Below are 15,732 nucleotides of genomic sequence, written 5' to 3'. Positions count from 1 at the left end.
AAAGCAACCTGAGAGTTTAATTAATCAAAGAAGTAACAGAAGAGGAAAAGAAGCGGTTTCTTTTCATTATCCGTCATCAATAACGTTCAAACATAAACATTTGAAAGCTAGAGATGTTTGAACAAAAATCCACGCGTTAAGAATTATATGACCAAGAAGTGTTAAAAGAACAGCAAAACATGTTCTTTATTTTTAGATTCAGTTCAATCGAGCAACAGCTTTAAAGATGTTTCATATCAGTTGACATGTGTATCAAAAGACCCACATAGAATCCTTTTTAAAAGAGGGACACGGAAGATACCAGAGGAACAGCCAAACACATAAATCGAAAATAAACTGACAACGCTATGGCAAAAAAAAATGAAAATGAAAAACATACAAATAATAGTACATATGACACAACATAGAAAACTACAGAATAAACAACACGAACCCCACCAAAAACTAAGGGTCATCGCAGGTGCTCTGGGCGAGTAAGCAGATCCTGCTCCACACGTGGAATCAAGAATCAAGACGAACTTTTTAAACATATCAGATCACGACAACTACACAATTATTGTTCATCGTAACAGTCATACTTGATCGATACCTCTGCTTGTTAACTATTAATTTGGGCATTATCAGCTTGGGTATTGACTTGATATATAATAGACCTTTAAGCAGCAGTCCGTTTATACAATTATCAAGAAACCAATATCATTTAGGTATTTTTTGCTTACTGATATGATATCAATAACGAATTCAATAAATCTACGTTATCTACGAACAAATATAGTATTCAAGGTGTTTATTCCTTGTGTTCCAGTGTTAAATGAGGATGGTCAGATATAAAAAAAAGAGTTAAAACCAGTAGGGGTAACCCTGCCATGTATATTGAAATATGCTTGTTCAAAGTCTACAACTTTATAACTTATTGTTGTATTTAATAGCTTTAAGAGCACTATTTTGAGAATTAAGTGCGGAGGCAGACGTTGTTTTTTGTCGCATGTCCTTTTAAAAATTCTGATAACAATCAGTACCTCTTCAACCTTATTGAATTAGAAGTAATTTTAAGTGCTTTTTGGTTCTCGATTATTGTCTGATTGATATTTAATTACAACATATGTGAGCCATTTGCACATTGCATTTCTTTGCCTGGTGGATGTTTATGGTTGAATTATCATCTATAATTTCTTATTTAATTTTTGTTCTTAGTGCTATTAAAGTATCAGTTAGTAACGAAGCCATGCATGTCCGTGGTGTATTTTTACCCCGTTTTGGCTGAATCTTAGTTATATTTAGATTATTATATTATGTCTAGATTTGTGTTGTGTGCTCATGCATTAAAGACAATATTTACGATACGATCGATCAATTGATCAATTAACGCTGAATTATTTTGATTGATGGACCTTCAAATATCAAATTTCTTTTTATCTACTTCTCATACAAGTTATTTTTAGCCATGACATTTAATTCCAGACGATTATTTATAGACGACCGATAAACCTGTCAAACAAGTTTCTAAAAATAGATTGTTTTAACACAATAACTAGATGACATCATCTAACGAATATACCCGTATGTAAAAATGTCTCGACTTGTTGTCAGTCAGGAAAATGAATATGAAACGAAAGTAAAAGTTCTTTTTAAACAAGTCGACGTTTTCCACAAGTGAAGGTAAGTTTGATTAGTGATATTAAATATAAGTACATATAATACATTATGCAGACATTAATTTGAAATATAATCTACCTTATATTTGTGTCATACAATTATTTGACCTTTATGAAGAGAATCAAATATACTCATAAACACTGCGTAACATATGAGCCACACATCGGATGCAAATTTGTATGATAACATATACGGTACCAATTTTCCTGCACAAGATACGCAGTACGACAATACATGTCTCTTCAGTGATGCTCGTGGCCAAATATTTGAAAGTGCATAAACAATACCTTAACCTTTGTTTCCCCCTTTTAAAGATCTATATACGTCATTAATCGTAAGAGTGTACTTCCTGTTCTTCATATTCTTATCTTTGTTACAAAAAACTCGAGTCTTTTCAAGAGGAGACTACAATCAATAATAGTTTGCCAATAACATTTAAAGTTATTATTTCACTTTAATATTATCAAATTTATATTAAAAAAGAGAGGTAAAAACCAAAAGTCCATTCTTTTTTCATATATCATATATATTCCATTAAAGTATTCTAATTTTAGAAAGTAGTCTGACAGGTTTTTCAGTCTTCTTCGTATCTTATAATATAACATGTCTAATAATAACTTTATTATAACGATAAAATCCGTATTTAAAGGTCCATGTAACAAAAGAAGTAAACTTTGAAATGATCGAGTCACGTGTCGTTTATTATTTCGTGTAAACTTATGACCTCCTTTTTTTTCCTTATTGCAACTACCTGAAGTAATTTATTAGCTAAAAATACAGGATATAACTTAGTATCATATTCACCGATGTGAACGCTCAAGGTATATACACAATGAACGTGTATGCAGCGATTTGAAAATCATCTTTCCTTAATAGAGTACTACTTTTGCATTGCATGCTCGGTTTTAATCTAAAAAGAATCATACAGTAGAATTTTACCGTGGCCCTTGTAGAACAGTAAATAAAATAACGATTCGGATTGATAATGTGAATCAACAAGTTGCCGTAGTGTTGATAGAGTCATATTATATTCATATATCTAATATGTTTATGTAGTATGATTAGAACAAATGAGTTGCATACGTTTCTCGTTGAAGAGTTGGCACTTGAAAGGAGACACTAATTTTTATACGACCGCAAATTTTGAAAAAATTTTCGTCGTATATTGCTATCACGTTGGCGTCGTCGTCTGCGTCGTCGTTGTCGTCGTCGTCGTCGTCGTCGTCGGCGTCCGAATACTTTTAGTTTTCGCACTCTAACTTTAGTAAAAGTGAATAGAAATCTATGAAATTTTAACACAAGGTATATGACCATAAAAGGAAGGTTGGTATTGATTTTGGGAGTTTTGATTCCAACATTTTAGGAATTAGGGGCCAAAAAGGGCCCAAATAAGCATTTTCTTGGTTTTCGCACTATAACTTTAGTTTAAGTTAATAGAAATCTATGAAATTTTGACACAAGGTTTATGACCACAAAAGAAAGGTTGGGATTGATTTTGGGAGTTTTGGTTTCAACAGTTTAGGAATTAGAGGCCAAAAAAGGGCCCAAATAAGCATTATTCTTGGTTTTCGCACAATTACTTTGGTTTAAGTAAATAGAAATCAATGAAATTGAAACACAATGTTTATGACCACAATAGGAAGGTTGGTATTGATTTTGGGAGTTTAGGTCCCAACAGTTTAGGAATTAGGGGCCAAAAAGGGACCCAAATAAGCATTTTTCCTGGTTTTTGCACCATAACGTAAGTATAAGTAAATAGAAATCTATGAAATTTAAACACAAGGTTTATGACCATAAAAGGAAGGTTGGTATTGATTTTGGGAGTTTTGGTCCCAACAGTTTAGGAAAAAGGGGCCCAAAGGGTCCAAAATTAAACTTTGTTTGATTTCATCAAAATTGAATAATTGGGGTTCTTTGAAATGCCGAATCTAACTGTGTATGTAGATTCTTAACTTTTAGTCATGTTTTCAAATTGGTCTACATTAAGGTCCAAAGGGTCCAAAATTAAACTTAGTTTGATTTTGACAAAAAATGAATCGGTTGGGTTCTTTGATATGTTGAATCTAAAAATGTACTTAGATTCTTGAGTATTGGCCCAGTTTTCAAGTTGGTCCATATCTGGGTCAAAAATTAAACTTTATTTGATATCATCAAAAATTGAATAAATGGGGTTCGTTGATATGCCAAATCTAACTGTGTATGTAGATTCTTCATTTTTGGTCCCGTTTTCAAATTGGCCTACATTAAGGTCCAAAGGGTCCATAATTAATCTAAGTTTGATTTTAACAAAAATTAAATTCTTGGGCCTCTTTGATATGCTGAATATTAACATGTACTTAGATTTTTGATTATGGGCCCAGTTTTCAAGTTGGTCCAAATCAGGATCTAAAATTATTATATTAAGTATTGTGCAATAGCAAGTCTTTTCAATTGCACAGTATTGTGCAATGGCAAGAAATATCTAATTTCACAATATTGTGAAATAGCAAATTTTTTTTTTAATTAGAGTTATCTTTCTTTGTCCAGAATAGTAAGCAAGAAATATCTTATTGCAAGAATTTTTTTTAATTGGAGTTATCTTTCTTTGTCCAGAATCAACTTAAATCTTTGTTATATACAATATACAATGTATATTCACTTTTTACTACCAACTGATAAATTTAAATGATCTTTACCATTCAGTGATAACAAGCAGTTTTTTTTTACATCTTAATATTTTATGATGTATTTAAATGAGTAGTTATTGTTGCAAACTCCATTAGAATATTTTGATTGAGATTAGTTTTGGAATAAGGGAAAGGGGGATGTGATTAAAAAATTGGGTTCAATTTTTCTCATTTGAAATTTCATAAATAAAAAGAAAATTTCTTCAAACATTTTTTTGAGAGGATTAATATTCAAAAGCAAAGTGAATTGCTCTAAGAGAAAACAAAAATTTTAAGTTCATTAGAATACATTCATTCTGTGTCAGAAACCTATGCTGTGTCAACTATTTAATCACAATCCAAATTTAGAGCTGAATCCAGCTTGAATGTTGTGTCCATACTTGCCCCAACCGTTCAGGGTTCAACCTCTGCGGTCGTATAAAGCTACGCCCTGCGGAGCATCTGGTTATAATCTAGGATAGGTTTTTGACCTTAATTTATTAGTTTGGTGAGTTGGCAGGACTTTAGAAAAGAGACTGAACATGTTTCCATAAGATGTGCGAGTTTTAAAAGAAGAGTGGAAACAATTCATAGAAAGAGGGGTGACTTGGTATGCATCCTTATCGTAGATTACACATGTTTAAGGGCTCCATCTCAAAGGTGAAATAGTAAAAGTAGACAAAAATCAGCACCGACATATACGATCGGATTACTTCGCTTTCAGTATGAACTTCTGCGTCTACATTAATCGACTTAATCGTACAAACTTAATAAAAAAAGATGGGCGAATGATAATAAAGGGACAGTCAAACTCAAAGATTGAAAATTACCTGACAATGCCATTGTTAAAAAATAAAAATACAAACAGACAAATAAAAGTACACAAGACACAACTGACAAACCTAAAAACTAAGCAACACAAACCCTACCATATACTGGGGGGATTTTATGTACTCAGAAAGAGTAATCCGGTAAATGGTTTCATTCGGTACGTCACATTCGTGAAAATGGAAAGGTATTGTAATTACGACATACGGCACATATTTGATATCATCTGTGAAACGGTTATTCCATTACCATAACCGTCAACCGAATAACCCTCAACCAACTGGCGATGGCGTTTCTAAAATTTTCGAATTTCGAAGGGATGATTTTAATTTCACTATTTAGAACTATTGGTTTGATAGCTACCTTGTGAGCAGCAACCTTTTTATCAAGAAATTCATGATACGAAATATAAGCCAAGGAATATCTTTTGAATCTATAATCCGTATGCAGGCGATGTTGCGACGTTGCTACATAGAAATGGAAAGTTCACAATTGAGAAGCTGAAATCATTTCTTTTGTCGTAAAGTTTTGTTTTCAACCGACACTCATTGTTATTTTCTAGATATAAGTCAAGCTATGAGACAGAGTCAGCTGTATCTGTAGTATTCTTTAACGCTATTTCCATGGGATATATTTGGTCAAAATAGTCACCACTTTTTGTGTTGTTTAGTGAGAGAACATCATGTATATAACGGAACGTAAAGTTAATAGACGTTGCTTACTTCTTATCTTTCTTCCTACGAAGTTCCTGTATATAGTCAGCCTCAAAATAATAAAGAAGCAAGTCGGCAAGAAGAGGGGCACAATTGGAATTTCAACAGTCTGTTGAAAAACACGCGTACGTCATATGTTGTCATTTCAGAAATCAAGCACCTTGATAATGTCAGTTTCAGATTTTTCCGACGTAGTCGGTATAGTTTCGGTTTTTGCCCTTTGAACTTAAGGACGCTTAACTATGGCAACAGAATACGCATGCTCGAAAATCCTTTCTGTGATTGAACAAAATGCTGTCATGGTGGGTGATTTGGTTGTGTTTGAAAAAACTTCTCGAAAATTATATCGTGATGAAAAGCAAGTGAAAAACTGTAAATATTTGAACTAGGTGTTACAGAGATTTATATTTTTATTAAAATACTTGTTTCTCCAATAGCTCTTTGCATCCATGACAGCTGTTTATTCGGGATAATTATATAGTTTGTCTATGACTTTTAGAACGCACCTACGCATGTGAGATTTCCGCGGGGTTTTGGTGAATGTTAACAGAAAGAGACTACTTATACTACAAAAAATTTCTGGCTTTGTTAACTATGAATTAAGTTAAATGTAAACAGTATAGTAAGTGTATATTTGTTTCTTGTTATTTGCACTGGATTTTTTTACCAATAAAATTTTTAGGTGTCATCATAATATTCTTATAAATCATTGCCTCAATATAACCAGACTTAGTAAAGAATTCCATGTAGTTACATTCAGATAGAGATTTTATTAAAGAGGTTCTGCATCATTAAGTCATTGTGCTTCTGGAGGTTATCGAAATGATAAGTTTAAACAAATACTCAAATTAAAATACGTCGGATATCTTTTTTAAAGATAGTTCTTGTTATTTTATATATATCAGTGAATCTTAATCGGTTTTACCCCTATGTGATTTTCATTTTTGGAAATAATGGCAACAATGCGGTCACAATAGTTTGTAAGTCAGAATCTGCTGTCTTATTTTTGAACTTGATTTACTTTCTTTATGTGTTCAGTATTGTGGTCGTTAAATCGTAGACAAGGATAATACAATCTTTAGATTATTGAAGTTTTTTTCTAGAATAATTAAACTCTTAGATATTTTTTTTTGCAAAGTGACACCTTTAATTTTTCAGGAATACAGTAATAATAAACCTGATGATATAGGTTTCTCTTGGCCATTAGCCAAGTCTCTGAAACCATGGCACCTCTTTCTGATGAAGAAGAAAATTATGTCCGCCTAGCATTGTTATTGAAAGGAGTGACACCTAGAGCAGTCCGTACCTATTTTGACAGAGAATTTCCACCTACGCATCTACCATCAACGCTGAATACAAACTACAACACTCTTTGGGACTTGAAATTAAAAAGAATCATTAATCAGGCTCAATGGAATCTTTTGATTCCAAGAAATGGTACGTCTTTATGTTACCGTAGACATTTGAATTTAGATTTCATAAACATGAGATTCAAAATTTGTGTTGTTCTTGTTGGCTAAAATAAATACATTTCTGAATAATCATGTTAAAGATTGACTTCAACAATTCGTTCATTACACATTACTTTTTTACAAACGGTATGTGATGATTAATCATGATCACTCCCCTATTGCCTAGATATCAAAGGAAACAGTTTGTTTATATGTTGCAATCATATAAAGGGAACTTAATACCAGGTTTTACTTAAAGTAATTTTTCAAAGGGAAATCTATCCGTGAATTCGTTTGTGTGTCCGTCCTCATGTCTTTCTTTGAGGGACTGTTTAGCGCATGTTTATGATACTTAGGAGGAATTTGAAAATCAGTGCCAATCGAATATTGGTAACACACATTATGCCTATTGGAAATATTGTTTTCATGTAATAGTTTGTACAATCATGTTGTCTATTTCGACAAATTGTTCGTTTATTGGCAAAGAGGTTAAAATCATTTTTTTAGGTCCTTTTACCATGCCCTTTCTGCTGGAACTGTATCATTCTGTATCATGACATTCGAAAAAGGAACACATAGCATTTGTATTTATTTAATACCTGGTCGCCAAATGACGCATGCAAAAGCCCCAAACCTTTAATTTAACATGCAAATGACATGCATTGCACTTTTAAAATAGCCGGGTAAATTGTTTGTCATCATGATATAAAAAAGATGACAACATTTAAGAGCACACATATTGTATAAAAGCAGAAGTACACATGAATTAAATACATGATGATGTCTTATAACAATAGTTATCAAAGGTACCTGGATTATAATTTAGAACATCAGACGCGCGTTTCGTCTACATCAGTGACGCTCATATCAAAATAGTTATAAAGCCATACAAGTACAAGGTTGTAGAGCATTGAGGATAAAAAACGACCGACCAATATAAATCTTTTCTATGAAGATATGCAAACTAATAAATTAAATAATTTATCTTAAATTAATGCAGCCTTTAATACACAATTATATATTTGAGCTCTGTCTATGGTTAGAATAACCGATTATCTGTGAATATTTATACTTCATATTGTAATATTCATAACAAATTATACACTGACTTAACGAATATAAATCATATATTTCTCTTGATATCACAGGGATTCCGGATTCCAAAACATTTGATGTAACGTTGATGATCTGTTTAATCAGAAACTTGACATCTATCAATCCTCCAATAAATGGATTTGACAGTCTACCACTAGCAGGAGAGATAACTTCAGGATCTGATCTAGCCAGAATAAAATATTATAGGAATAAACTAGCTCATCATGATAGTAATACAATAGACTCTACTTATTTCCATACAGCATGGACAGATATATCAAATGTAAGTTTTAAATGCTACAATGATCAAAACTAACAAGGTAAATTTGATTATTCTACTTTAGATTTCCAGGAGACAATCAATTTTGGAGTTTTCAGCTCTTACTTGTCAATTTCTATAAAAAGCCCACTACTTTTTTAACTCAAACACGATTACTTAAACACGATCAGCAGATCTAGGTTTATCTGTGTTTATATGTTGCTGTAGTATCGAAAAATTCCACATACATCACATATTTCGCTATAATCGAGTTCATTCACATTTTCAATTTATACGTATTTTGTTGATAAAAAAAATGAAGGCAGCGGTAGTTTTTAACATTTTTTAACATTGTCATATCAATGTAAGCTTTTAGTAGCCATATAATCAGGTTGAAGTGTTTTTTCTTAAAATGTCCTGTACAAAGTTAGGTATATTGGAGTTTGTTTTTGTTGCACTTTAGTGTTTTTGTTGATCCTTTGATTTTCTCTTATAGTTGATGGTTTTTTTCGGTTTTTGTTTGTTACCGATTTGTTTAATCTATATCGATGTTTTACTTTTATACAGCGTTAAAGTACTGATGTTTGTCTTTAATATTAACTTTATTCTTGGAAATTCCGATTTCTATTTTGGAAATTCCAACTTTTATCTTGGAAATATGAACTTTTATTTTGGAACGATTCATTTTAATTTTAGAAATATCGAATCTCGATTTAAAAGAGGGACGACAGATACCAAAGGGACAGTCAAACTCATAAATCTAAAACAAACTGACAACGCCATGGCTAAAAATGAAAAATACAAACAGAAACACAATAGTACACACGACACAACATAGAAAACTAAAGAATAAAAACCCACGAAACCCACCAAAAACTAGGGTTGATATCAGGTGCTCCGGAAGGGTAAGCAGATCCTGCTCCGCATGCCGCATGTGTTTAAATGCTGTTGGAAATTTCAACTTAGATTTTGGAATTGGTAACTTTATTCTTGGAATTTTCAACTTTAATCTTAAAATTATCAGCATTAAACATGCAAATTATAACTTGAATGATAATTTCAACTAACATCAAAATGTAAAACAAGGCCAAACAATATTCTTAAATGACGATTAGGATGGAACTAAAGATGTTTGAAATAATTAATGACGCAAATTGATATCAGCACGTTTACTTCCACTTTAACTCTTCACATTCAAAGTGGATTAAAGGCTGCATGAAAGCTAAGAAGATTGAAGGCTGAAATTATGCATTTGTCATAAAATTACTATAACATGTGATATTTCAATGAAGTTGCATGAGATTTCAATAAAACTTGCTTCTTGCTAACCGTCAGCTAATTATCAAGTTCTTTGCTAACCGTAACATTACAATTCCGTTGTTGTACGTTTGACGTAACAGCTGAACAGTTTACAATTCCGTAGATAATTTAATCTAGAAGGCTATAGCGGATAAATTTCTAGAACGGATGACATTGTTTTATTGATGAGATTGATTATTTATTGTTGTTAAAGTCTATGAAGGAACTTTTAAAAATAAACGTTATTCTACTTTAATGTTTTACAAAGACAACAAAAAACTTAATGTTAAACAAACCAACATTATGTATGAACTAAATTGTTAAACTTTAAAACAAATAATGTATGCACATGATGGTACGTATTTCAATATAAGTACAAGGAAAAGAGCATACACCACTTAGAGGTACAACAGATTGGTCTATTGCATTACAACACCATAAACAAAGGTTAAAACAGGTGAACACTTTATGGTGTAACTCAGTTCCCTTACTTTATATGTTACTGTATCTTGTAAACACAATGTTATTGCCCTGTTAGATGTGATGCGACTGTCATACAAATGAGGATTCAGCTAGCATTTAACACCATGTTAAATCCACCATTTTCTACAGTAAAAAATGTCTGAATCAAGTCAGGAATATGACAGCTGTTATCCATTCGTTTGATGTGTTTGGGCTTTTGATTTTGCCATTTAATTAGTGACTTTCTGTTTTAAATTTTCCTCTTAGTTCAGTCTTAGTGTGATTCACTTTTTACACAATGCAGATGACTAGCCATTTTTATTTATAAGCAAGACTTAGATGTATTAGAATTGGTTATCGTGATAAACGTTCATGATAGAACAACAAATGTTTATTAATAAATAGTTCAAAATATTATACATTGTTTTATTCAATAAATGATTTAATTTCCAGGCGGTTGGACGATTGGGAGGTGAAACAATGTATCAAGAGTGTAAAGAGTTGAAGGTAAAAATCTTAGATCAGTCGAATCATGAAATTGTATTGGAAATCAAACAATCATTCAAAGAGATGAAAGAACTGAGAAAAACAATAGACATTTTGGGAACCGAACACACAAAAGTGACAGAAAATCTTAGAGAGTTACAATCTTCCTACAGTACATTAAAGACGTCCCAAAATACTTTACAGGCTGAACACATAGAAGTCAGAGAAAGTTTAAAAGACCCAATACCTTCAAACATTAAAGGTATTGTATGCTTTTTGACAAATAAAAAATATGATTGAATATAACTTGACGGTAAATGTTTTTTTAATTTCTTAAATTCTCAAATAGTTTTCCATGCTTCTTTCCTAAGATGATCTGTTGAACATGTTTCAAAACAAATTTATGACATAAACAGTCTCTGTCAAAGTTCAGTATGTGAAGAGAATGTGAATTAAATGCTAATTATTTTGGTCATTATTGTCTTTTTCAGGGGATATTTTCAATACATATGATAAAAATAGTATGATAATACGCGACATTGACCCAACAAAGGACAAGTACATAAACAATTACATGACACCATCTAGCCTTCAATAATAAGTTAAACGGATGCTGTTTAGTAAGGTAGAAGTTATCATGATATAACAAAATGTGACACATTTATGAATAATCTACTATGTTTTGTCTGTTTTGAATAAAATGTATAAATCATATAATCTTAAATCTAAAATTTCAATAATTAGTCACCAAAGGTACCAGGATTATAATTTTATACGCCAGACGCGTGTTTCGTCTACATAAGACTCATCAGTGACGCTCATATCAAAAAAGTTGTAACGCCAAACAAGTACAAAGTTGAAGAGCATTGAAGATCCAAAATTTTAAAAAAGTTGTGCCAAATACGGCTTAGGTAATCTATTCCTGGGATAAGAAAACCCTTAGTTTTTCGAAAAATGTAAAGTTGTGTAACAAGAAATTTATAAGTGCTGACTACTCGGCTGGTGATACCTACGGGTACGAAATGTCCACGAGCAGTGGCATCGACCCAGAGGTGTAAATAGTAAACAAAGGAAATAGATTTTTTTTTTAATACGTCAGACGCGCGTTTTATCTACATAAGACTAATCAGTCATGCTATTATTTTTTCAGATCAATTTAAAAGACAAATAGAATACTGGGAAAAGACGGATAAAATGTTTGTGTCTACGCGAGCTAGTGCTTATGTCATGAAAAAGTTAGAGGAAAAAAGTTGTGTGACTTTAACTGCCCCTTCAGGAGCTGGAAAATCATTTATTGCAAGACACACAGCACTAGTTTTACAAAAAGCAGGATACAAAATAGTACCCGTGAGACAACCGGTTGATATCAGAAATTATTATCAACCTGGTGAACAGACAGTTTTCATTGTAGATGACATTTGTGGAAATTTCACTGTGAACCAACAACAGATAGAGAACTGGACACAACATTTACCAGTGATTGAAACAATTATAGCAGACAAATGTTGTAAGATTATTGTATCATGTAGGTTACAAGTCTATAAAGATGATAAGTTTAATATTTTAGAACCTTTTCAATCCTGTGAATGTAACTTGACATCCGACAAGTTATGTCTGACATCTGTCGAAAAAAATATTATAGCCAAAAAATATATTGGTTCAAGCTTGGTCGATATTGATAAATTGTCACAACATAGTGATTTCTTTCCACTTTTGTGCTCCTTATATAATGAGGAAAAACATGGAGATGTGAACATATTTTTCGAAAATCCATATATTGTCTATGAAAATGAACTAGACCGTTTAAGTAGGCAAGGTGATGAGGGAAAATGTAAAAAATGCAGTCTAGCTTTATTAGTTATTTTCAATAATCAGCTGAGAGAGAAATGGTTCCATGGTGGAATTACAAATGCTCAAACAAAGATAATAAAAGACACATGTGAGGCTTGTGGAATCAACATGATACCTAAAATAAATCTGAAGACAGAACTTGACACTCTAGTTGGTACATTTGTGTCTAAACAGGATGGCATTTACCGTACTATGCATGATAAATTGTTTGACATCCTTGCCTATTACTTTGGTCAACAAATAATAGAATGTTTAATAGAACATGGTGATAGTGAGTTAGTACATGAACGTTTTATTTGGCAGAAATCTGATGACGAGAACAGTTACATAGATTTCATTATTGAAATACCAGATGATCATTTAGAATTATATTTAGAAAGGTTTATCAAGGACTGGTTAGCAGAAAAGGTTGCAGTTGTGTTCCGTAACAATAATATGAAAGTATCATCATTCAGACAACAGTTAATACAGTACTTACAACAACTGGATACATTACAGCAGGTTAAATTAGCTAATACCAAGGATACAGTGGAACCGAAGGAAAGCTGGGATTCTGGTACTACTCCACTTGTATATAATTGTTATGATGGTTATACTGATATGGTACAGTGGATGTTACATAATGATGTGGATGTGGATCAATGTAGAGATGATGGGGTAAGTGGACTGTTCATGGCAAGCCAGGAAGGACATACTGATATAGTAAAGTTACTGTTAGAGATGAATCCTAATGTTAATCTATGTGACAATGATGGCTCGAGTCCTCTGTTACATGCAAGTCATAAAGGGCATAATGATATAGTGAAGTTACTGTTAGAGATAAATCCTGATGTCAATCTATGTGACAAGGATGGCCGGAGTCCTCTGTTACAGGCAAGCCAGAATGGACATACTGATATAGTAAAGTTACTGTTAGAGAGAAATCCTGATGTTAATCTATGTAACAAGAATGGATGCAGTCCTCTGTTAAAGGCAAGTCAAAAAGGACATACTGATATCGTAAAGTTAGTGTTAGAGAGGAAACCTGATGTTAATCTATGTGAAAATTATGGCTGGAGTCCTCTGATTATAGCAAGTGATAATGGACACACTGATATAGTTAGATTACTACTAGAGAGGAATCCTGATGTTAATCTATGTGACAATGATGGATGCAGTCCTCTGATGATAGCAAGTGATAGAGGACATACTGATATAGTTAGATTACTGTTAGAGAGGAATCCTGATGTTAATCAATGTAACAAGGATGGCTGGAGTCCTCTGATTATAGCAAGTGATAGAGGACATACTGATATAGTTAGATTACTGTTAGAGAGGAATCCTGATGTTAATCAATGTAACAAGGATGGCTGGAGTCCTCTGATTATAGCAAGTGATAGAGGACATACTGATATAGTTAGATTACTACTAGAGAGGAATCCTGATGTTAATCAATGTAACAAGGATGGCTGGAGTCCTCTGATTATAGCAAGTGATAGAGGACATACTGATATAGTTAGATTACTGTTAGAGAGGAATCCTGATGTTAATCTATGTAACAAGAATGGCTGGAGTCCTCTGATTATAGCAAGTGATAGAGGACATACTGATATAGTAAGATTACTGTTAGAGAGGAATCCTGATGTTAATCAATGTAACAAGGATGGATGCAGTCCTCTGTTACAGGCAAGTTATAATGGACATACTGATATAGTAAAGTTACTGTTAGAGAGGAATGCTGATGTTAATCTATGTGACAAGGATGGCATGAGTCCTCTGATACAGGCAAGTTATAATGGACATACTGATATAGTAAGATTACTGTTAGAGAGGAATCCTGATCCATGTAACCATAATATCAGAATCAGTAACAGTCCTAGTCTTGTCCAGTCATTACTGAAACATAAACCAGACATTCATGCCCAAACATATGATGGAGGTAATGCTTTATATTTTAGTGCAAAAGATGGAAACATTGAGATAACACAGTTACTCTTAGAGAATAATGCTGACTCTAGTATCTGTATCTATAGTAAACAGTATATAGAAGAAATGATAAACAATCATCCAACTGGAACTTTAGGAGAAATAAAACAAGAACTATTCGATACCCTTGTAAGGAGTAAATCATCACTTGTAACAGAATACGTCAGTCAGAAGTCAGTAGATTATGTCTTTGATGTAGTAGCGGGTTCCTCTCCATTACACATCGCTTGTTTTATGGGTAGAAAAGATATAGTCAATTGCCTTCTAGACCACAATGCTACATTCAACCAGAAAAAAGAAGATGGAACAACACCATTATTTTATGCATGTGAAGTAGGACATGAGGATATTGTACAGTTATTGTTACATAAAGGAGCAGACTCACAGATATCTAGACTAGATGGAAAATCCCCTTTAGACATTACAAAATATAATGGACATACATCTATAGAACTCATTTTAACAGAATACAAGAAGATGGCGGATCAACTTGCTGTTTAATTCGTCTTCCTGGTCAGTGGAAAATTTGTTTTTTAAGATAATGTTGTTTGGTATTTTGTTAGTTATTTACCGCTATTCGTTCACATACTTATGTTTCTGATTTACATCTCTAGACATGCATCCTATTAGTTCTGCTTCAGTTTGAAATCTACTGTTGTCATCATTTAACTTCTGTATCTGTTTGATTGCTGCCACTATTCGTTTAATTATATTGGTCATTGTTGAATATATACTGATATTAATCACATCACTCCTGTCCATGTAATTGTTATCTACTGCTATCCATCCTGTTACTGCTGCGTGTGTTTGATATCTACTGCTATTTATCCCGTTACTTCTACATGTGTTTGCTATCTACTGCTATCCATTCGATTACTTCTGTCTTTGTTTGATGTCTACTGCTATTCATCCCATTACTTCTGTCTTTGCTTGTTACCTACTGATATTCATCCCATTACTTCTGTCTTTGCTTGTTACCTACTGATATTCATCCCATTATGTCTGTCTCTGTTTGATGTCTA

At 32.6% G+C, this 15,732-nt stretch overlaps 1 protein-coding gene across 1 annotated transcript; it reads left to right on the top strand.

Annotated features, from left to right (window-relative positions):
- The first annotated feature begins 1,553 nt into the window (after window positions 1-1,553).
- LOC143050939 (uncharacterized) lies at window positions 1,554-15,351 on the top strand. Its single transcript, XM_076224038.1, has 5 exons — window positions 1,554-1,659; window positions 7,001-7,279; window positions 8,442-8,671; window positions 10,862-11,156; window positions 12,045-15,351. Exons 2-5 carry the CDS (start codon window positions 7,066-7,068, stop codon window positions 15,209-15,211), a joined length of 3,906 nt encoding a protein of 1,301 aa, XP_076080153.1. The 5' UTR covers window positions 1,554-1,659; window positions 7,001-7,065; the 3' UTR covers window positions 15,212-15,351.
- Window positions 15,352-15,732: the final 381 nt, after the last annotated feature.

This window comes from Mytilus galloprovincialis, chromosome 11 (genome assembly GCF_965363235.1).
Source record: "Mytilus galloprovincialis chromosome 11, xbMytGall1.hap1.1, whole genome shotgun sequence".
Classification (NCBI taxonomy): Eukaryota; Metazoa; Mollusca; class Bivalvia; order Mytilida; family Mytilidae; genus Mytilus; species Mytilus galloprovincialis.
Note: the sequence above shows the minus strand (reverse complement) of the source record. Positions and strands in the feature narration are given on the sequence as shown.

Bases quoted from the DNA above. Each gene is read 5' to 3' on its own strand.
- LOC143050939 (XM_076224038.1), top strand. From the start codon at position 7,066: ATGGCACCTCTTTCTGATGAAGAAGAAAATTATGTCCGCCTAGCATTG. The intron at 7,280-8,441 runs GTACGTCTTTAT...TTGATATCACAG, and splicing joins TCTTTTGATTCCAAGAAATG to GGATTCCGGATTCCAAAACA. The intron at 8,672-10,861 runs GTAAGTTTTAAA...TTTAATTTCCAG, and splicing joins CATGGACAGATATATCAAAT to GCGGTTGGACGATTGGGAGG.